Source organism: Megalobrama amblycephala, linkage group LG21, assembly GCF_018812025.1.
Source record: "Megalobrama amblycephala isolate DHTTF-2021 linkage group LG21, ASM1881202v1, whole genome shotgun sequence".
Taxonomy (NCBI): Eukaryota; Metazoa; Chordata; class Actinopteri; order Cypriniformes; family Xenocyprididae; genus Megalobrama; species Megalobrama amblycephala.
In genome coordinates, this window is record NC_063064.1 from 1 (window position 1) to 22,890 (window position 22,890).

The following is a 22,890-nucleotide window of genomic DNA, read 5'->3' on the forward strand; positions in this document are numbered from 1 at the left end:
ACCTCAGGTTTTCTGTCAAAGCTATTTGTACAGTCAATCACAAAGCTCTTTCCCGTTTTGGAAGTGTTTTGTGTGTTTTTCGCTGCATTCATGCTGAAAACCAATGCTGCCGCTCCGTCTTTGTGCCACTCAGTGGGCGTGACCGCAGTCATAACGGTCGACAGTGACGTCACATGCATACCCTCTATAGTCGTGTTTGTGTTCCAGGTGGGCGTGGTTTCCATTTACTGTTCGGAAAGCACTGATTGGTCCAGCTAATAAGCGCCTGACCTGTATTTAAGACTCAGCCTTCGCCTCGTGCCTTGTTGACTTTGTGCTGTCGCCATCGTTCTTCGCTTCCATTGACTTTTGATAATACTGTTAGTTTCGTAATCGTTTGTTTGAGAGTGTCGTGCCAGAGAGATTGTGAGTGTTTGTTTATTGTTAATATTTTTGATTACCCGGTTTATTTGACCTCTGCCTGTTTGACTACGCTAATTGAATTCTGAATCCGATTTGTTTGCCCAAAACCCTGTATATACTGCTGTAAAAAACTCTTGTAAATATTACTTTCACTTTAAGGGAAGTAGGGGGTTTGACGCCAATTTATTTGTATCTAAATTTCACTTTGTTTATGGTTTAGGGAGATAGGTAAGTTAAGTTGTATTTTGTTTTCTTTATTTTTGGTGAGGTAATTTTAGTTTCTAAAAGAAGATGGTTTTGTTTATTTGGCCGTGTCTGCCACTGACGCTGAACAAAAATTTTCATTGTAAATAAACTTTATATTGATTTTGATCTCTCTGGTAAGACTCGCTTCCTTTCTATTACGGCTGACCTCTAGCGGTCGTAACAAGTATATGGATGAAAGTGAACAGCAGCAGGAAGTTCCTGTGTGTGTTTGTGACTGATCTGCAGTGACTTACAGCTCAAGCACTGAGAGCCTCAACAGAGAACTGATCTGATCTGATTCAACATGGACACATGCTTCATACTGATTCTCATTGTGGGAACAGGTGTGTTATTTACTGAGTAACTGATGAAATTCTGTATACGTAAACAATTACAATTTTAAAGCTTTAAACAGCTTTTTTCTTTTTTTTTTTTCTTTTTTTCCAAAAATTAAATTATTCTTGCAATATCATTTTGTCAACTTTGCCTTCATGAATCAAAAATGACTTTTTATTGTTCACAGGTTTGGTGACTGGAGACAACATTGAGCCAGATAAAGAGAGAGAAAAAAACACTAAAGAAACAGAAACTGTCAAGATGAGCTGCTCATATAGTACAAATAGTGAATATGTTCTGCTTTACTGGTACAGACAATATCCAAACAAAGAACCTCAGTATTTATTACGCAAAGGAGCACGAACATTGAGTGATTCTTCTTATGCACACACCTCTGAACGTCGGTTTCAGTCGACTGCATCACGAACATCCACTGAACTCACTATTACTGATGTTCGTCTGTCAGATTCAGCTCTCTATTATTGTGCTCTAAGAGCCCAGTGATACAAAATATGAAACACGTCGTACAAAAACCTGAAGCTCTTTTCACTTTGAACCGATCTAGTGAAAACCACAATCAAAACCACAATCTATCCAGCCCCAAATGTAATAAAATATGTGGTAACACCTGTGTGAGGCTGAATTAGGTCTTTGATATAAGGCTTAAATTAGAAATTTCAGAAAAGAAGCATTAACAACATGACCAGATATCATATTCCACATGTTCAAACAACATTTCTTATGGCCATAAAACTCTCAGTTTAAAGTAATATTGTTACACATGGTTGCAAACAAAAGAGAAATGGATCTAAGTGCAGCAGAAAAAGTTTTTTAACAATAACTAGAAACAAAAACAAGAACAGAACAACCAACATAACACAACAGAGAACTGACCAAGGGTGCTTCTCAATATCCCTCCTCGTCTCCTCCGTCCTCCATCCTATGACCCGGAAAACGATCAAGCTCAGCCATCTTGAAGGACATCTCAATTCTCTAATTGCACCGCGAGGAGGCGAGGAGTGAGGAGACTTTCTGAGGAGTCATGACAGGTATATCCTTTGCGGAAGTCTTTCTCGTCGAGAAACCTGACGCACGCATACATTCTCCTCCCCCTTCATATCTGTCACAATAATTTAAATGTATGCTTTACTTTTACAGTTACATAAACTTTATACCTCATATATTTTAACGGGCATCTTGCTTTATTAATATTTATTATAATTTTTTAAATAACCAAACTTTAACAACATATGGGTAGATCCCTTGAGTGCAGCTGATGACGGTTTGAAGTGATGCTAAAGGGAGCGAGGATATATAATTTAACTTGATTCAATTCCTCCGTCCTTGCATCTTTTCCTTGCGTCCTTCCCTCACATCCTGAAGGGGTGGAGCTAAGACGCGAGGAAAGGAAACAAGGATGCACAAATAAGAATTGAGAAGCACCCCAAGAACAGACTGAAACACACGGCTGAAATACACTGATCAAACACAGGAACTGATTGGATGATTATCAAGACACACCTGAACTCAAACTCTAATCAAATCAGAAATCATGATACAAACAGGCAGAGGACAGAACTAAAACACAGAACAAGAAAACCAACCTAGAATCAAACGATGAACAGAAACAGATCAAAAACAAACTCTAAACATGAACAACTCAAAACGTGACAAATATAATGTTTCTGAAATGTTTCACACAAAACACAGCAGAGAAAACAAGAGAAACCAGTGAGTGTGTTTGGCTCTTTCTTCAGTTCCTCAAGTGTGAAATATAGACATGATGTTCTCAGAGAGGAGGGACTCAGAGTTCACAGATCTGACATGATCTAATCGTGTCTGAAAGAGACTGTGGATGAAACCATTCAGTCTGACTCTTCTCAGAGTGAACACTTGAACAATGAATCTTCATTCACTTATTCTGCTCTGTGTCTCAGCAGGTGTGTATTTCTTTGATTCATTCATTGACTGATTATAAAGAAATCTTTCTATAAATCAACCCATTCCTCTTCTGTTTCAGCTGCTGTTTTTGGAAATACCATCAAACCAGACACAACAGATGTTGGTGCCGATGAGGGACAAAATGTTAAGTTGTCCTGTAATTATTCCTCAACTGGAGGTTCAGATAATCTCTTCTGGTACCGTCAGTATGGAAGATCAAAACCTGAATTTCTTGTTTTCACCTTCAGTACTGCAACAGATGCTAAAGAATCTGATGTAGATTCAAGATTTTCTGTTAAAGTCACAAAAAAGGAACAAATCCACGTGGATCTGATCATCTCCTCTGCTGCAGTATCAGACTCTGCTCTGTATTACTGTGCTCTGAGGCCCACAGTCACAGGAAACACAAGAACACTGTACAAAAACCTGTTAGATGAGAGAAAAACAATTGTGAGAAAGAACCTAGTATACAAATAATTACATAATCTAATGCAAAAATGATAAAACATAAAACAAAGCAACATTCTAAAGCCAGTCATTCTTTTTAATTTGTTACACAATGAGATGGCGCTGTTTCAGTTGTGCAATACTTGCAGTTAACCATAAGAGGGCAGTAGTTACTCAATATTACAGCAGCTGTTCATATCAATTCAGAATCAGAAGAATCAGAAAGAGCTTTAACCAGAAAGAGCTTTATTGCCAGGTATGTTGTTTACACATACTAGGAATTTGTTTTAGTGACAGAAGCTCCACAGTGCAACAGAGTAACAGCGACAAGACAAGACACATAATAAAAATAATAAAATAATAATATACAAATTTACAAGATAGACAAAGTGCAAAAAAAGCAAAAGACAATATATATTATAGACAATTGTATGTACAATTATGTGTGCAAATTGAGTGTTTTAAGTAAATAAAGTGTAATAGTGTTGTGTGTTCTGTGTTTGTCAAGTGTTCATGAGATGAATTGCTTGAGGGAAGAAACTGTTCCTGTGTCTGGTCGTTCTGATGTTCAGGGATCTGTAGCGTCGACCGGATGGCAACAGTTCAAGGAGGGAGTGTGCTGGATGTGAGGGGTCCAGAGTGATCTTCTTTGCCCTTTTTCTCACTCTGGATAAGTACAGTTCTTGGAGAGTGGGGAGGGTTGTGCCAATATTTACATTTTATATCAGATTTTACATGAAATATTCTCAAACCTTCACAGAGTGCAGATCAGAGGACACAGTTGATCAGACAAACATGTGACTGAAGGAAGATCAGTAACATATAAAACAGATTCAGCACTAGAAGGTTAGTATTTTTGAAGAATTATTATAAAATGGTGGGAAAAGAGTTATCAAACACAAATGATGTACAATATACAATACAGCATATGGATGAAAGTGAACAGCAGCAGGAAGTTGAGCGAGGAGGAAGTTCCTGTGTGTGTTTGTGACTGATCTGCAGTGACTTACAGCTCAAGCACTGAGAGCCTCAACAGAGAACTGATCTGATCTGATTCAACATGGACACATGCTTCATACTGATTCTCATTGTGGGAACAGGTACAATATTTATTAATTAATAAAATTCTGTACATAAACAATTACTATTTTAAAGCATCAAACTGCATTTTTTGTAAAAACATAAATTATTCTTGCAGTATCATTTTGTCAACCTTGCCTTCACAAATCAAAAATGACTTTTTATTGTTCACAGGTTTGGTGACTGGAGACAACATTGAGCCAGATACAGAGAGAGAAAAAAACACTAAAGAAACAGAAACTGTCAAGATGAGCTGCTCATATAGTACAAATGGTGAATATGTTCTGCTTTACTGGTACAGACAATATCCAAACAAAGAACCTCAATATTTATTACGCAAAGGAGCTCGATCATGGAGTGGTTCTTATGATCACAGCTCTGATAGTCGGTTTCAGTCGACTGCATCACGAACATCCACTGAACTCACTATTACTGATGTACGTCTGTCAGATTCAGCTCTCTATTATTGTGCTCTAAGAGTTGGAGCCCAGTGATACAAAACATGAAACACGTCGTACAAAAACCTGAAGCTCTTTTCACTTTGAACCGATCTAGTGAAAACCACAATCAAAACCACAATCTATCCAGCCCCAAATGTAATAAAATATGTGCTAACACCTGTGTGAGACTGAATTAGGCCTTTGATATGAGGCTTATATTATAAATTGCAGAAAAGAAGCATTAACATCATGACCAGATATCATATTCCACATGTTCAAACCACTTTTCTTATGGCCATAAAATCTGCAGTTTTTAAAGTAATATTGTTACACATGGTTGCAAACGAAAGAGAAATGCTGGATCTAAGTGCAGCAGAAAAAAAGTTTAACAAAAACACTCTTCACTATAAAACAAGAACTGAACAACCAACAAAACACAACAGAGAACTGACCAAGAACAGACTGAAACACACGGCTGAAATACACTGATCAAACACAGGAACTGATTGGATGATTATCAAGACACACCTGAACTCAAACTCTAATCAAATCAGAAATCATGATACAAACAGGCAGAGGACAGAACTAAAACACAGAACAAGAAAACCAACCTAGAATGAAACAATGAACAGAAACAGATCAAAAACAAACTCTAAACATGAACAACTCAAAACGTGACAAATATAATGTTTCTTAAATGTTTCTCTGGCATAAACATCAGTTTGTTAAACCGCTTTCTCTCTTAGACTTAATGCAGTTTTTATAATTCTTTTAAAATTAATATATGAACTTTGGTAACACTTTATTTTAGTGTCCTTGTTACACATGTTACATGTTACTCTAGTAATAACTATAAATTTAGGAATAATCACATTTACACACAACTAGCCTAAACCAAACCCTAATCTTACCCTATATTAATTACATTTAATTAATATTACTCAGTAATTAAATGTATAATTACACAGTAACAAGGACACCTAAAAATAAAGTGTAACATTAACATTAATTGTATGGATTGTCATTCCACTTCCTGATATTCTAATTCAAATTCCAGTTCAGTTTCCAGTGGGATGTGACCAATTCAATTCAAATTCATGAAAGGGAGACAGTTTTTTAAATTCTGAATTTTGCCTAATGCTGCTTGATATCATTTGATTTAATACAGAAAATAAGAACAATATATATTTAGTTAAATAACCAAAGTGACAATTAATATTTCTTAAAATTTTCAAACATTGCTTGTAAATGCAGATGAAACTGAAAGGTAAATTTCAGAAATCTAATTTGCAGGACATAAATATATTTCCTATATAAAATGACACACAAAACACAGCAGAGAGAAAACAAGAGAAAACAGTGAGTGTGATTGGCTCTTTCTTCAGTTCCTCAAGTGTGAAATATAGACATGATGTTCTCAGAGAGGAGGGACTCAGAGTTCACAGATCTGACATGATCTAATCGTGTCTGAAAGAGACTGTGGATGAAACGATTCAGTCTGACTCTTCTCAGAGTGAACACTTGAACAATGAATCTTCATTCACTTATTCTGCTCTGTGTCTCAGCAGGTGTGTATTTCTTTGATTAATTCATTGACTGATTACAAAGAAGTCTTTCTATAAATCAACACATTCCTCTTCTGTTTCAGCTGCTGTCTTTGGAAATACCATCAAACCAGACACAACAGATGTTGGTGCTGATGAGGGACAAAATGTTAAGTTGTCCTGTAGTTATTCCTCCACTGGAGGTTCAGATGATCTCTTCTGGTACCGTCAGTATGGAAGATCAAAACCTGAATTTCTTGTTTCCACCTACAGTACTGCAACAGATGCTAAAGAATCTAAAGTAGATCCAAGACTTTCTGTTAAAGTTGAAAAAAAGGAACAAATCCACATGGATCTGATCATCTCCTCTGCTGCAGTATCAGACTCTGCTCTGTATTACTGTGCTCTGAGGCCCACAGTCACAGGAAACACTGTAACTCTGTACAAAAACCCTTCTGTATACTCTTAGAAAAAAAGGTTCTTTGGGGTTCTATATAGAACCTTTTAGGGTTTCCATATATGTAGCGCCTGATAGAACCTTTTTTGGTTCTATATAGAACCTTTTCTTCTAAGAGTGTATTTAATCCAATGAGAACAAGCAACAGACACAGAGACAAAGACTACAAGAGAATCTGTAAACTGCAGATGTAAGTAATAAGTAGAGCAATAACTGAATGAAAATAAATAAATTGATTACATTAAATCCATACAAAAGTAGTCTATAGATTAAGTTTCAATCCATTTTCACATGTAACAGATCGTGCAGATACAATGTGCCACAAGGTGTCAGTGTTCTCAGACATTCACTGGGAACTGCAGCAATGAACAACAGAATTCATATTTCTATTACATTTTAATATTATAAGAAAAGAGACTGAAAACACAGTTTTTGTGTATTTTCCTTTCATATATGTTATGGTGTGTGGGCATGTTTTGTTTTGTTTTTGTTTTCTTTTGGTTGTCTTGTAGGAGGCAGGAGAGATGAGAAACACCTGATCTAAATTAGGAGGTGAAATATAAGTGAGACATTAGACATCATCTCCAGCTGCTCAGAGTTTCCTCGACCAAACAGGATCTGTCGTCTGTCATCATTTTTGGACTTTTCAAATGGCAGCCTTTTCAAAATCAGCCCAGTGATACAAAACATGAAACAAGTCTTAAAAAAACTAAAGGACACTTTTACTTTTGAAGCTCTTGTGAAATTAAAATTGTGTGATTAAAAAAAAGTGAGATAAAACTGCAAACTTCTATGTGAGTTTGGGGAAGAAGTGAATAAAAGGGCAAACAAAGCTTTTCAAAAAGGTACAATGTCAAGAAACAGAATGATTGTAGGGTGAATTGATTGGGACACTTTTTCCAAGCCATTTCAATGGCAAAAAGTGTCCCAACCTGAATTCGCCCTAATTATAAGTGTTCTTCAAGCTGCTTTATGGCTAACATGTTTCACATCATGTGACTTTATTTCAATTGTGTAACACTTGTCAGAAACCAAAAGAGGGCGATATCTCTCAGTATTACACTTAACAGAGAAGTTTCTTTTAGGTTTTCACAAACTCCTCCTCAGAGTCTTTATGATATTTATGAAAGCAAAACTCTCATTGACAGATTGATTTTGACTTCAGTGTGAATTTAAAACAGATCATGAGGTGGATCAGGAATATATTTCTCTTTGCACTCTTCAGTCTTGGTATGCATTTCTTCTCATTTTTAAGAATTTAAATCATTTTTGAATATTTGTATAGATTGTTTGTTGATATGGATTTTATGAGTCAAAAATCAAATCTACATCAAATATTCTTAAATCTTGACAGAGTGCAGATCAGAAGAGAAAGTTGATCAGCCAGACAAACATGTGACTGAAGCTGAAGGAAAATCAGTGACATTAGATTGTTCATATATGACAGCTTCAGCACAGCCAGACCTCTTCTGGTACATCCAGAGAGCGAATGACTTTCCTAAATACATCCTGAGAAGAGACAAGTTTGGAGTTGGAGAAAATGGCACTGAGTTCCAGGAGAGATTTCACTCTGAACTTTCATCAAATTCAGTTCCTCTGAAGATCAAGGATCTGTGTGTGTCTGACTCTGCTGTGTATTACTGTGCTCTGAGGACCACTGTGACAAAACTGAAGTCAAACCACATACAAAAACACACTGACATAAACATATAGGCTATGTGACTGTGATTCTTTAAAATGATCATGCAATCATCATTACATTGATTACATGATTTATTTTAATTGAATTTTAATCATCCAATAGTGTTTTCTTGATTAAAAGGCTGTGCACAGTAAAACTGATCTTGAACATGAACAATTGTACAGCATATTATTTATTATTTTTAATACTGTTAACACTGTTGTGAGCCGAGTCCAAAATAACATTCAAAATGTGACTGTAATGGAAGAAAATCTATCACTAAATACTCAAAATATTTTAAATTAAAGCTGTCACACCCCCTCAAATGCAATGTATGATTACAATAGCTTTATAACCATTCATATACTCAAATAAGGATAACAGATCAATTCAGCTTTACTTTTTTTAGTACAATCCTATTGTTGTAAGTTAATTTATGTCATGTGACAGGATCATTGATCATCAATTGTCTTTTTAAAGTATCAAAATGTATCTCAGAGAGGAGGGACTCAGAGTTCACAGATCTGACATGATCTAATCGTGTCTGAAAGAGACTGTGGATGAAACGATTCAGTCTGACTCTTCTCAGAGTGAACACTTGAACAATGAATCTTCATTCACTTATTCTGCTCTGTGTCTCAGCAGGTGTGTATTTCTTTGATTCATTCATTGACTGATTACAAAGAAATCTTTCTATAAATGAACTCATTCCTCTTCTGTTTCAGCTGCTGTCTTTGGAAATACCATCAAACCAGACACAACAGATGTTGGTGCTGATGAGGGACAAAATGTTAAGTTGTCCTGTAGTTATTCCTCTACTGGAGGTTCAGATAATCTCTTCTGGTACCGTCAGTATGGAAGATCAAAACCTGAATTTCTTGTTTTCACCTTCAGTACTGCAACAGATGCTAAAGAATCTGATGTAGATTCAAGATTTTCTGTTAAAGTCACAAAAAAGGAACAAATCCACATGGATCTGATCATCTCCTCTGCTGCAGTATCAGACTCTGCTCTGTATTACTGTGCTCTGAGGCCCACAGTCACAGGAAACACAAGATCACTGTACAAAAACCTGTGACAAGCAGAGAGATTGAGAGAGAGAGACAGTTCAATTCAATTCAATTCAAATTTATTTGTATAGCGCTTTTCACGATACATATCATTTCAAAGCAGCTTTACAGAAAATGGATGTCAACATTACAATTTAAAGAATGTAGTTAGCAAATAATATACTTTAGGTAATTAATTACAATCACTGTTAGCAGTTTAACTGAAGGTAGAAGCAAAAAAGAAAAAAATTGTGAGAAAGAACCTAGTACACAAATAATTACATAATCTAATGCAAGAATGATAAAACATAAAACAAAGCAACATTCTAAAAGGAAGTCATTTTTTTTTAAAAAACTTGTTACACAATGAGATGATGCTGTTTCATTTATGCAATACTTGCCGTTAACCATAAGAGGGCAGTAGTTACTCAATATTACCTTTGACAATAGCAGGTGTTCATTTCAATTGTTTACATTTTATATCAGATTTTACATTAAATATTCTTAAACTGCACTGGAATACTTACTAACTCTTATAATCTGTTTATCTGGCTGAGGAATTTACTTTTAACTGTTAAATTTACTGTTTTAATAAAAATGAAGTATACTTATTTTAAAACTTGAAGTATACTTATTTTTTGTGAGGGTGTGTGGATATGAAATGGATTTTACAGTTAAAGTTTGCAAATTTAGTTTTTAATCTGACCTCTAGCTATGTTATCTTAAAGTCCACAACAGCATACAGAACAATTGGGCTAGCAACAAGACAAACACTGCAACAATATAATAGTAACATTAATGCTGAAGTCATCTGAGGTCATTTGCAAGATGATTTATAATACCAGGAGGAAACAGGGCCTGAGATGCAAGTTGTGATTGTTTGGAACAAGAGAGCAAGAGTTGTGATACGAGAGACATGAAAGTAGATCCGGTTTGAGTTACTCAGATAAGAGGACTGATATATAATGTTTCTATGGATGATGGCAAATATCAGGAAATATCAGACTGCTGCTGAATGCCATGATTGACCAATCAGAATCAAGCATTCTAAAGTGTAATAAGATACTGTGTTTTTCAGTGAATAAAAAGTGACATAAGCTAATCAAATACACGTATACACACATCCTAAGATTCATTATTATACATATAAGCAAAATGAAGTGATACAGCACTATATATTACATAAACTCCAGTCTTCATTGGCACTTACTGTAGCACAGGCTCCTCCCAGCAGTCAGACCAAATGACTTGAATTTACTGCTGCTTTAACAGATACAGAAAGAGGAAGGAGATCACAACATCTCTGCATATATCCTTGGGGATTTCAATTGTATATAATGGCACTCTGGAAAAGAGTCATTGTGATCATATTTTTATATATCTGGGGTGAGTAGCGCTATCAAATAATGATTATTTTGTCTATGTACATATTCCTTGCAGCCAATGTGCAAATTTTTTATTCATATTGTTTCAATTCTATTTCAGGATGTAAATCTCAAGACAAAGTTGATCAGCACACAAAGATTCAGTCTGCTTTTGAAGGTGATGATGTAACAATCAACTGTACATATCAGACTTCTTACCCAAACCCGACTCTCTTCTGGTACCAGCAGAAAGTTAATGGGATCCCCAAATACATGTTGAACAGATACTCTAACTCTGGACAAAATGAGGATGAATTCAAGGAGAGATTTCAAGCAAATCTCAGCAAAACTTCAGTTCCTCTGTTGATCAAGTACCTGTGTGTGTCTGACTCTGCTGTGTATTACTGTGCTCTGAACCCCACTGTGACTCAAACACACTCAACACTCACACAAAAACCTTCATATATAAATATTGGCATCATGCAGTAGCTGTAGGGAGCCAGTAGAGGGAGATCAGTATCATTTGTTGATATGTGGGTGCTGACATCTCACTCTCTCGGTGCATTCCAAATGGGATATATCGCCCTCCGAAGGGCACTTCGGAGTGAAAATGATCATGGCCGCCATGTTGAAGGGTCGTTCCAAACCGAAGTGATCAAAACTGGCCACTTCAAAGGGCCCTTCGGAATAAGGGATTTTGAAGAGTACAACTGATGGACACTTTGGGCCCCCATGATCCTGTGCAAACAGGGAAGTTCTTTGACGTCACATAATGGGTACAGGAGGTTAGGAGTTCGATTTTACCTATAAATGTAGCTATGTATAGAATTTTTCTATACTACTGTAATATTTATACGAGTTAGATTTGGTACATTATTATGGACAAAACGACAGTGTACTTCAACAAAAAATACTTTACAGCTCCCTTTATCAGTCCATTCAAATGTTTAAAATACATAGACACAATATAGCTGTCATGATCACCGTCTGTTCCTGTCAGTTCCCGGACTACATCTCCCATCATCCTCTCTGCCACTCACCTGCACACACTTCACACTAATCACTAATCACCACACCCAGCTGCAGCTCATTACACGGACTATAAAGGACTCATACACACACCACCTCACTGCTAGGTCTTGTTTTCCCTGTGTTGCATTACCAAGCGTTATATCCTGTCTGCCTGTCCTGTGTTACCGTTCCTGCCTGTTTCCTGTTTGTTGACCCATTGCTGCCTGTCCTGACCATCGCCTGCACCCTGACTACGATTCTGCCTGTTCCTTGTTGTTCCCGTTTGCTCCCGTTTGACCCTGCCTGTATGACAACGCTCACTGTAAATAAAGCTTTGCATTTGGATCCCTACCTGAGTCCCGCCTTCGTTACAGAAGACCTAGCCACACCGAGATCCAGCAGCTTTCGTGAGTGTTCCTGTCTCAGCTAATATGAGTCATTCTGTCCAGTTAATGTGTCTCCGTCAAGGAGACAGAACGATTGAGGATTATGTCGAGGATTTTATTGGACTGGCACATTTAACAACCTTTGACACAGTATGTCTCATGATATTCTTTCGTGGGGGACTTTCTGATCCGCTCAGTTCCCTCATGCCATTGCATGAAACTGATGGGACTCTAGAACAATATATAGATCTGGCATTACAACTGAGTGGCTCTAGCTTTACTGTGGGTGTCGCGGAGGAACGCGACACCTCGTCTCTTCATGTAATGGCTGCCACGCCAGACAACACCCACAAGATGGCTGCTACCACAACAACACCAAGTCAAGTCTCCGCTGATCTTCCAGAGCCACGTCACGCCTCCGCTGATCGCCCAGAGCAACGTCACGCCTCCGCTGATCGTCCAGAGCAACGTCACGCCTCCGCTGATCGCCCAGAGCAACGTCACGCCTTCGCTGATCGCCCAGAGCAACGTTACGTCGCCGCTGATCGCCCAGAGCAAAGTCACGTCACCGCTGATCACCCAGAGTCACGTCACGTCTCTAGATCAGTCCGGGAGCGGAGAGGGTTGCGTTCCAGTGTGGCTGATCCTCCACTGACTACGGTCCGAGCAGCTGGCATCCCCAAGTCCTCGCCGGCCACTTCGCTCTCAAACCAGTCGGCCGCTTCGCTCTCAAGCCCGGTGGCCGCTTCGCTCTCAAGCCCGCCGGCCGCTTCGCACTCAAGCCCGCCGGCCGCTTCGCTCTCAAGCCCGGTGGCCGCTTCGCTCTCAAGCCCGCCGGCCGCTACGCTCTCAAGCCCGGCGGTCGCTTCGCACTCAAGCCAACCGGTTGCAACGCTCTCAAGTTCGCCTGTGTCTACGGACAAGAGGCCGCATCGCCTGTGTCTATGGACAAGATGGCCGCATCGCCTGTGTCTATGGACAAGATGGCCGCATCGCCTGTGTCTACGGACAAGATGGCCGCATCGCCTGTGTCTACGGACAAGATGGCCGCATCGCCTGTGTCTACGGACAAGATGGCCGCATCGCCTGTGTCTACGGACAAGAGGGCCGCATCGCCTGTGTCTATGGGCAAGACGGCCGCCCCTGCGGTGCTCAAGGATGCAGGGGTTGTTCCAGCCATTGAGTCCGCTCCAGAACCCACTCCAGCCAGTGAGTCCGCTCCAGCCAGTGAGTCCGCTCCAGCACAGCCTGCTCTCCTGGTCTGTCCTGTCTTGGCCCAGAGGGCTGTACTCACTTTTTATGTCTTGGCTGTCCTGCGTGCGTTGAGGAACTCGAACTCTATTGACGTTGGAGCAGTCTACCAGCCCGCTGCAGTCCCGGAGCAGCCCAAGCAGCCCGCCGTCGTCCCAGAGCAGCCCGAGCAGCCCGCTGTCGTCCCAGAGCAGCCCGAGCAGCCCGCTGTCGTCCCAGAGCAGCCCGAGCAGCCCGCTGTCGTCCCAGAGCAGCCCGAGCAGCCCGCTGTTGTCCCAGAGCAGCCCGAGCAGCCCGCTGTCGTCCCAGTACACGAACCTACTAAGGACCCTGCTGAAATCCCCAAGAACTTTTTGGGGGGGGGCAGTATACCCAAGGGTGGGGAGCTTGTGGGTGGGGACCATGCCCGGCCACCTTTGGTTTGCAACTTGTTGTGGTCACTAATGGACTCTGACCCACCATGGACATCTTTGGACTCTGACCCACCATGGACATCTTTGGACTCTGACCCACCATGGACATCTTTGGACTCTGTCCCGCAGTGGCTGCCCAAGCCTCCTGACCCGCTGTGGCCGCCCTTGGCTCCTGACCTGCCGTGGCCGCCCGAGCCACCTGACCTGCCGTGGCCGCCCGAGCCACCTGACCTGCGTGGCCGCCCGAGCCACCTGACCCGCCGTGGCCGCCCGAGGCTCCTGGACTGCATTGGGGACCCCGTTCCTGTCTGCATGCAGGTCTCCAATGCACCCACCCTCCCTCCCTAGCTGTTCCTTTTACGCCGCGAGGACGCGCCTTCCGGGAGGGGGGCGTTATGTCATGATCACCGTCTGTTCCTGTCAGTTCCCGGACTACATCTCCCATCATCCTCTCTGCCACTCACCTGCACACACTTCACACTAATCACTAATCACCACACCCAGCTGCAGCTCATTACACGGACTATAAAGGACTCATACACACACCACCTCACTGCTAGGTCTTGTTTTCCCTGTGTTGCATTACCAAGCGTTATATCCTGTCTGCCTGTCCTGTGTTACCGTTCCTGCCTGTTTCCTGTTTGTTGACCCGTTGCTGCCTGTCCTGACCATCGCCTGCACCCTGACTACGATTCTGCCTGTTCCTTGTTGTTCCCGTTTGCTCCCGTTTGACCCTGCCTGTATGACAACGCTCACTGTAAATAAAGCTTTGCATTTGGATCCCTACCTGAGTCCCGCCTTCGTTACAATAGCCTACATGCGATAAACCTAAAATAAATAAATAAATAATCTAATGTTAAACAAAAGGCGCAGCTTGCACAATTTACTCCTCTTTGATTGTCTCGTCAAGATGACGCAGAAGTACGTTCCAAAAGAAGAGTTTTTTTTGACCCCTACACCCTTCATCCCTTTGAAGCTCTCACTCTGGAGGGTAAACCCTTTGAAGGGATTAGGGCATAGGGATGTGCCCTTCTGAATGGAACGCAGCGTCTGTCAGGAACTTGTTATAAAATCCACACAAACTTCCTCTGACTCATTAAGATCTAAAAGGTATAAATAAATGCATGTGTCCCACTCGAGGATTTTTAGTTATTCATCAGAATCTGTAAACAGCGTTCATGAGTTCATTTGCCCATCTAGCTGAAATAAAGGTGAACAGTTATACGACTGCCGGCCGGTGTGATGATTGACATCTTACATTGACTAAAACTTACATTTAGACCCTCATTAGACACATGTGGAGTAATAATGTCTGACGGAGAGTGAACACTTGTACAGTATTTCTCTTCTGTGTCTCAGCAGGTGTGTTTATTAAATCTAAATGTCACAAATGTGTACCTTTATTTTTCAGCTGCTGTCTTTGGAATTAAACCAGACAAGGCAGTTATTTTTTGAGAAGAAGGGTTCAATAATTACATTGTCCTGCATTTATTCCTCTTCAATCGACTATCTGTATCTAACACAGTTTAACAGATACAATATATACAGTATACAGCATCATATGGATGAAAGTGAACAGCAGCAGGAAGTTCCTGTATGCTTTTCTTATGACCATAAAATTTGCAGTTTAAAGTAATATTGTTACACGTGGTTGCAAATGAAAGAGAAATGCTGGATCTAAGTGCGGCAGAAAGTTTAACAATAACTAGAAACAAAAACACTCTTTACTATAAAACAAGATCTGAACAACCAACAAAACACAACAGAGAACTGACCAAGAACAGACTGAAACACATGGCTGAAATACACTGATCAAACACAGGAACTGATTGGATGATTATCAAGACACACCTGAACTCAAACTCTAATCAAATCAGAAATCATGATACAAACAGGCAGAGGACAGAACTAAAACACAGAACAAGAAAACCAACCTAGAATCAAACAATGAACAGAAACAGATCAAAAACAAACTCTAAACATGAACAACTCAAAACGTGACAAATATAATGTTTCTTATATGTTTCTCTGGCAGAAACATCAGTTTGTTAAACCGCTTTCTCTCTTTCTTAGATGTAATTCAATTTTTATAATTCCTTTAAAAGTTAATATATTAACTTTGGTAACACTTTATTTTAGTGTCCTTTACAGCCTAAACCAAACCCTAATCTTACCCAAAATTAATTACATTTAATTATTATTACTCTGTACTTAAATGTATAATTACACAGTAACAAGGACACCTACAAATAAAGTGTAACATTAACATTAATTGTATGGATTGTCATTCCACTTCCTGATATTCAAATTCAAATTCCAATTCAGTTTCCAGTGGGATGTGACCAATTCAATTCAAATTCATGAAAGGGAGACAGTTTTTTCCTAATGCTGCTTGATATAATTTGATTTAATACAGAAAATAAGCACAATATATGTAATATCATGTTAGGGTTGGAAAATTAAATAACCAAAGTAAAAATTAATATTTCTTAAACTTTTCAAATATAGAATTCCTTGTAAATGCAGTGGAAACTGAAAGGCGAATTTTATATTATAGAATTTCATGAATATATTTCCTATATAAAACATATTTCAAAATCACACACAAAACACAGCACAGAGAAAACAAGAGAAAACAGTGAGTGTGATTGGCTCTTTCTTCAGTTCCTCAAGTGTGAAATATAGACATGATGTTCTCAGAGAGGAGGGACTCAGAGTTCACAGATCTGACATGATCTAATCGTGTCTGAAAGAGACTGTGGATGAAACGATTCAGTCTGACTCTTCTCAGAGTGAACACTTGAACAATGAATCTTCATTCACTTATTCTGCTCTGTGTCTCTGCAGGTAAGTTATTTGTTTAATTATTAAAATTATTTTATTAAAAATTTATTAAAAACATCCCACTAAAAACATACAAATCTTTTCTATTTCAGCTGCTGTATTTGGAAATGTCATCAAACCGAACAAAACAGATGTTTTTGCTGAGGAGGGTTCAAGTGTTACATTATCCTGTAGTTTTTCTGCCTCTGGAGCTCAAGATTATCTCTTCTGGTACCGTCAGTATGGAAGATCAAAACCTGAATTTCTTGTACTCATCCTTGGAAGTGCAAAAAAAGCTCCGTCTGATGTAGATCCAAGATTCACTGCTGAAGTTGAAAAAAAGGAACAAAATCACATGTATCTGATCATCTCCTCTGCTGCAGTATCAGACTCTGGTCTGTATTACTGTGCTCTGAGGCCCACAGTCACAGGAAACACAAGAACACTGTACAAAAACCTGATACAATGAGAGAAACACAGAGATAGTGATGAAAAGGAAGCTAAAATATGTAATGAATCTAATGCAAAAACACAAAGAATTTGTGTGGCAGTATGAATGATCCTTTTGTTCACCAGTCCCTTTAGAACATCCCATAATTTTGAAAACAATATCTTTATTAATTTACATTGAACTCTATGAGATTTGACTGTTTCAGTTATGCAATACTTGCAGTTAACCATAAGAGGGCAGTAGTTACTCATTATTTCCTTTGACAATACTGAAGCTTTATTGGGTATCCACAAGCTCCTCCTTGGATCATCATTATTATAATACTAAAAGTAAAATTCTCCCACTGCTGATTTATCTGAACTTCAAGGTTTATTCAGCAGTCATGTCACACAAGTTGAGGAATATATTTCTCTTCACACTCTTCATTCTTGGTATGAATTTTCATTTAATACAGCTTCATATTCATGCAAGTTGGTCATATTTTGTATCGTACTGTACATGAAATATTGTTAAACCTTCACAGAGTGCAGATCAGAGGACACAGTTGATCAGCCAGACAAACATGTGACTGAAGCTGAAGGAAGATCAGTGACATTACAGTGTAAATATAAAACAGATTCAGTAGGAGAAGATTTATTCTGGTACATCCAGAGAGCAAATGACTTTCCTAAATACATCCTGAGGAGAGACAAGTTTGGAGTTGGAGAAAATGGCACTGAGTTCCAGGAGAGATTTCACTCTGAACTTTCATCAAATTCAGTTCCTCTGAAGATCAAGGATCTGCGTGTGTCTGACTCTGCTGTGTATTACTGTGCTCTGAGGCCCACAGTCACAGGAAACACATCAGATCTATACAAAAACCTGTTACACAGAGACACGGACGAACACAGATAGAAAGAAACAGGAACTGACAATCACAGCATTTTGTCAGAAAGTAACAGAATCAATGAATAGGCTAAATCACAGGTAATAAATCAAAAGGTAGATACAGATTTCTTTTCTTTTAATTTTAAGGTGTGAATTTGTGTGGCAATGTGAAAGATTTACATTATTCAATTAGAGTTATTAAATCCCTATAAACTGCCCTTTAATACAACAAACTATAAAACATCTCAAATTATTGTCATGTGCAATATACAGTAGTGGCAAAAAATGATATCTGGAGACTAGGATTTAAATATATATTTAATGATCCTACAAGTGTCAGGATTATGTTTTGTTCGTTGTGTTTTATGTGATCTGATCTAGTTCTCTAGTGTTCACCTGTTGTTCTATTAATTAACTTATAAGATTAGTTTGATTGAACATTAAACTTGGTTAAGGTATTTATCTGATGAAATTATTTGTTAAAGGGCAAACTACAGCCACAGGATTGCAAAAAATGACACAGAAAACAAACATCTCACAGGAAAAACCAAACACTGTAGCTGTAGTTTGCTGTTACGTCTGAGGACATATTCAATGTGTTCATAATTATGTATGTGTGTTGGGTGTGGTTTTGTTTGCTCTTTCTCTCTCTTTCTCTCTCTTTCTCATCACGAGACCGGTGTTCCAGTCAGCTGTGTTCAATCCGGTGATGTGGGGGATCAGATGATGATAGGAAGGAGTAGGAATTTAAGACATGGTGGATCTGTAGAGAAGAGAGAGAGACTTCCTTCTGCCAGGGCAAATACTTCCTCCTTTTTCCCAGATTTATTTGTTGTTTGTATTGATCTATTTCTGAGTAAGTGAACTCAGGATTTTGTTGTCTTCTTTAACAGAAACAGAACTGAAGTTGCTTAACATCTTTTGACTGTGTTTATGTCTTGTTATCTGTGTTTGTTGGTATTTTATGTTGTTTTTGATTTAAGGGAATGTAGGGGGAAGGTGACATTTTTGTTTGTACTTCCCTTTTTCTCCTGGTTATGGCTATAGAGAGAGAGGGAAGTTTTATGTACTTTATTTGTGGATTATCTTTTTCTAACTTATAAATGTTCTTGGGTTAGGTAGTTTGGATTTGTTTGCTCTCCCCTGAAGTCTTTGCTCCTTACATGTTTAATACTTATTTTGAGAGTAGTGGTGTTTGGGTTGACTCTGGGACAGGAGGTTGGATTGGTTCTCTGGTTCTCTCTCCAAGGTTTTCTTTCTTTTTAGTTATTTTTATTTATTTTCTTATTTTTTTCTTACTGGCTCCCCAGCCCTAGATGGGTAGTTAAGTAACATTTGCCCTTTAACAAATAATTTCTTCAGATAAAAACCTTAACTAAGTTCAGTTGACGTCACTACTGGTACATGTATGCCACAGGATGGCAGTGTTCAGACACATTCACATGGAGATATTGCAGTTTTAAATCTTATATAATAAAAGAAGATAGGGTCGTATTACTTAAATGAAATTCATAAACAGCAGCAGGAAGTTCAGCGAGGAGGAAGTTCCTGTGTGTGTTTGTGACTGATCTGCAGTGACTTACAGCTCAAGCACTGAGAGCCTCAACAGAGAACTGATCTGATCTGATTCAACATGGACACATGCTTCATACTGATTCTCATTGTGGGAACAGGTGCGTTATTTATTAATTAATAAAATTCTGTACATAAACAATTACTATTTTAAAGCATCAAACAGCATTTTTTTTTAAAGTAAATATTCTTGCAATATCATTTTGTCAACCTTGCCTTCACAAATCAAAAATCACTTTTTTATTGTTCACAGGTTTGGTGACTGGAGACAACATTGAGCCAGATAAAGAGAGAGAAAAAAGCACTAAAGAAACAGAAACTGTCAAGATGAGCTGCTCATATAGTACAAATAGTGAATATGTTCTGCTTTACTGGTACAGACAATATCCAAACAAAGAACCTCAGTATTTATTATACAGAGGAGCTCGATCATATAGTTCTTACGCACACACTTCTGATCGTCGGTTTCAGTCGACTGCATCACAATCATCCACTGAACTCACTATTACTGATGTACGTCTGTCAGATTCAGCTCTCTATTATTGTGCTCTAAGAGTTGGAGCCCAGTGATACAAAATATGAAACACGTCGTACAAAAACCTGAAGCTCTTTTCACTTTGAACCGATCTAGTGAAAACCACAATCAAAACCACAATCTATCCAGCCCCAAATGTAATAAAATATGTGCTAACACCTGTGTGAGGCTGAATTATGCCTATTAACAATATATGTATAATTCACGTTCCATGTGGTTCCTTTTATGAACAAATACATTCTTAAAATATTTTCTTAATTTCTTAAATGTCATCATGCAGCAATAATGGGGAGCCAGTAGAGGGAGATCAGTTAAACATCATTTGTTGGGGTGCTGAAATCCCACTTTCTTTCAATACAGGACTCTCTGTACTTCTTCTGTGCCTCTCAGCACCGCTCCTCTTGAGTTCATGGCTCTGCTGACTTTCCAACAGCATCCAACTAATTGTTGGGTTTATTTTAATGGCTTTGGCTGTAACTCTTGAGCTTCTTCACTGACCAAACACACAACTTATTGTAAATGCTCAAATCTAGTTCTCAACAAACCAAAGTCACACAAATTATATATAGTCAAAAGTATGTAAAAATCTCTTTAAAGTAATAGGCTTTACTATTCAATTTTTATATGTATTTATTTAGAAGATGCTTTTATCTAAATTGCCTTTATCATTTCTGTCAATAACTGTAGGGGAGTTTGAAGTGATCAGGAGATTGTGCTCACCCCAGAGTCAGTAAAAACACATCACAGGATTCAGAACAGTCTGATCTTTTCTTTGTGTAGTTGTGTGGTATTTTCACATGAACGCACACAAGCGAGGTAAACTTAAGATCAGGAATTTGAATGGGTTCATTCTCTTATCTCCGCTGGTTGACTGGTCTGATCGGGAAGCTTCTCTGTTCTGAGGTCACCAATAAGGAGGTCTCTGATTGGTTGATTCTCCTTAATAACATTCTAGGGAACATTTTAGTCTCGCTGCAGCAGTTTTTTGGAGGGACCTTTACAATTTCAGCATGACAAAATATCTCTGTGCAAAGAAAAGTCAGTAAAGAATGATTCAATTTTAAAAACATTTGCTTTCATTATACAGAAAGTAAAACAAACCTTTAGAGTCAGACAGTGATAAAGATTATTTCAGCTTTTGTCTCTGAAAAGAACTCTTTATAATTTAATGAATACGATGTAATTTCAGAAGTTGGCCACTGTGTGTCATAATCTGATGATGATGGAAACTTGGTAAGTAACTTAACTGTTAGAGGTGCTACAGAGGATCTTTTCGTCGACTGAGAAACCAAAGACTGTTAGTGAGTTTTTGAAATGAGCACATGCGTAAGAACAACCCCCCTCCTTCACAGTTCATTTCGAGGGAACGCCTCCCAAAACTCGTGCACGAGTATTGAAACACGAGTGTTTACCACCGGCATTCGCTGTGTCGTGTTAGTGGATTCATTATGTCGGACTCACCGCAGGTAACTCATAATCTGCAGTTGTTACTCCTGACAAAAACATTGCATGCGGCGCCTGTGGAAAGTTACTGGAGCGCACACATCTCGAACGTCACGGCAGTGATTGACAAGCCAGAGGGCCAATCGTTTACGCGATGATCACACAAACGATTGGCTGATGTTTTTAAGGCCCTACCTCGTGCACAGATGATGTATATTAATATTATTCCTTTCAGTGCACCTAATAAATAGTCTTTTATCAGTTAGTAAAGACAGTTTCAAGTAATATTGCAAAAATGTATAAAACAAAACATCCTCTATAGCACCTTTAACGTCTTTCCGCGGTTGAAACACTGATTACGCGAATACAAGAGACATGATATGGATTTCATTAAGTTGTTCTGTATCTTTTAACATACCTTCAGAAGTTCATTTGTGTTTATTTTGCGCTGTAACTGGTATTAAAGCAGAGGAGAGGATCAGTTCACGCTGCCGCTTCTTTTGAACTGATGATGCGATACAGCGGTCACGACACATTAAAGAGCGCCAAAACGGTATTTATGTTTTTTTATTTCGTAGTAAAATGGGCAGAATTTGAAATATGAGACTGTTTCATGTCAAAAGCAACAAACCACAAATCTTATTGTGGTATTGGATGGTTACGTATCCTCGCATTTTTTTAAGTGGGTATACGGAAATCCTTGACATTTCCTAGTGGGTATACGACGTATACCTGTGTATCACGTAGACTACACCACTGCCCCCATGTCATCCAAGATGTTCATGTCTTTCTTTCTTTAGTCGAAAAGAAATTAAGATTTTTGATGAAAACATTCCAGGATTATTCTCCTTATAGTGGACTTTAATTGACTCCAAACGGTTGAAGGTCAAAATTACAGTTTCAGTGCAGCTTCAAAGAGCTTTAAACGATACCAGACGAGGAATAAGGGTCTTATCTAGAGAAACCATAGCTCATTTTCAAAAAAATGTAACTGTATATGCTTTATAAACACAAATGATCGCCTTGCATGTGCTTCCGTTTTCCGTATTCTTCAAAAAGCTTACGCTGTATGTTCTACGCCTTCCCTATTCTACTTACAAAAAAATGGAATTGCCGCGTTTGTTCCGTAAGTTCCATAAGGGAAGGCGTAG

At 38.7% G+C, this 22,890-nt stretch overlaps 7 gene segments (V, D, J or C); all 7 read left to right on the forward strand.

Annotated features, from left to right (window-relative positions):
- The first annotated feature begins 682 nt into the window (after positions 1–682).
- LOC125257015 lies at positions 683–1,691 on the forward strand. The segment is given in 2 exon segments: positions 683–992; positions 1,172–1,691. Coding segments are annotated over 2 exon segments (357 nt in total).
- Positions 1,692–4,234: 2,543 nt separating this feature from the next.
- On the forward strand, positions 4,235–5,615 carry LOC125257200. The segment is given in 2 exon segments: positions 4,235–4,472; positions 4,627–5,615. Coding segments are annotated over 2 exon segments (360 nt in total).
- Positions 5,616–6,225: 610 nt separating this feature from the next.
- Positions 6,226–8,058, forward strand: LOC125257199. The segment is given in 2 exon segments: positions 6,226–6,460; positions 6,541–8,058. Coding segments are annotated over 2 exon segments (405 nt in total).
- Positions 8,059–9,048: 990 nt separating this feature from the next.
- LOC125257190 lies at positions 9,049–9,652 on the forward strand. The segment is given in 2 exon segments: positions 9,049–9,219; positions 9,300–9,652. Coding segments are annotated over 2 exon segments (393 nt in total).
- A 1,176-nt stretch (positions 9,653–10,828) lies between these two features.
- Positions 10,829–11,476, forward strand: LOC125257191. The segment is given in 2 exon segments: positions 10,829–11,009; positions 11,109–11,476. Coding segments are annotated over 2 exon segments (417 nt in total).
- Positions 11,477–17,539: 6,063 nt separating this feature from the next.
- On the forward strand, positions 17,540–19,028 carry LOC125256902. The segment is given in 2 exon segments: positions 17,540–17,753; positions 17,846–19,028. Coding segments are annotated over 2 exon segments (420 nt in total).
- Positions 19,029–19,689: 661 nt separating this feature from the next.
- On the forward strand, positions 19,690–20,443 carry LOC125257165. The segment is given in 2 exon segments: positions 19,690–19,862; positions 20,015–20,443. Coding segments are annotated over 2 exon segments (357 nt in total).
- Positions 20,444–22,890: the final 2,447 nt, after the last annotated feature.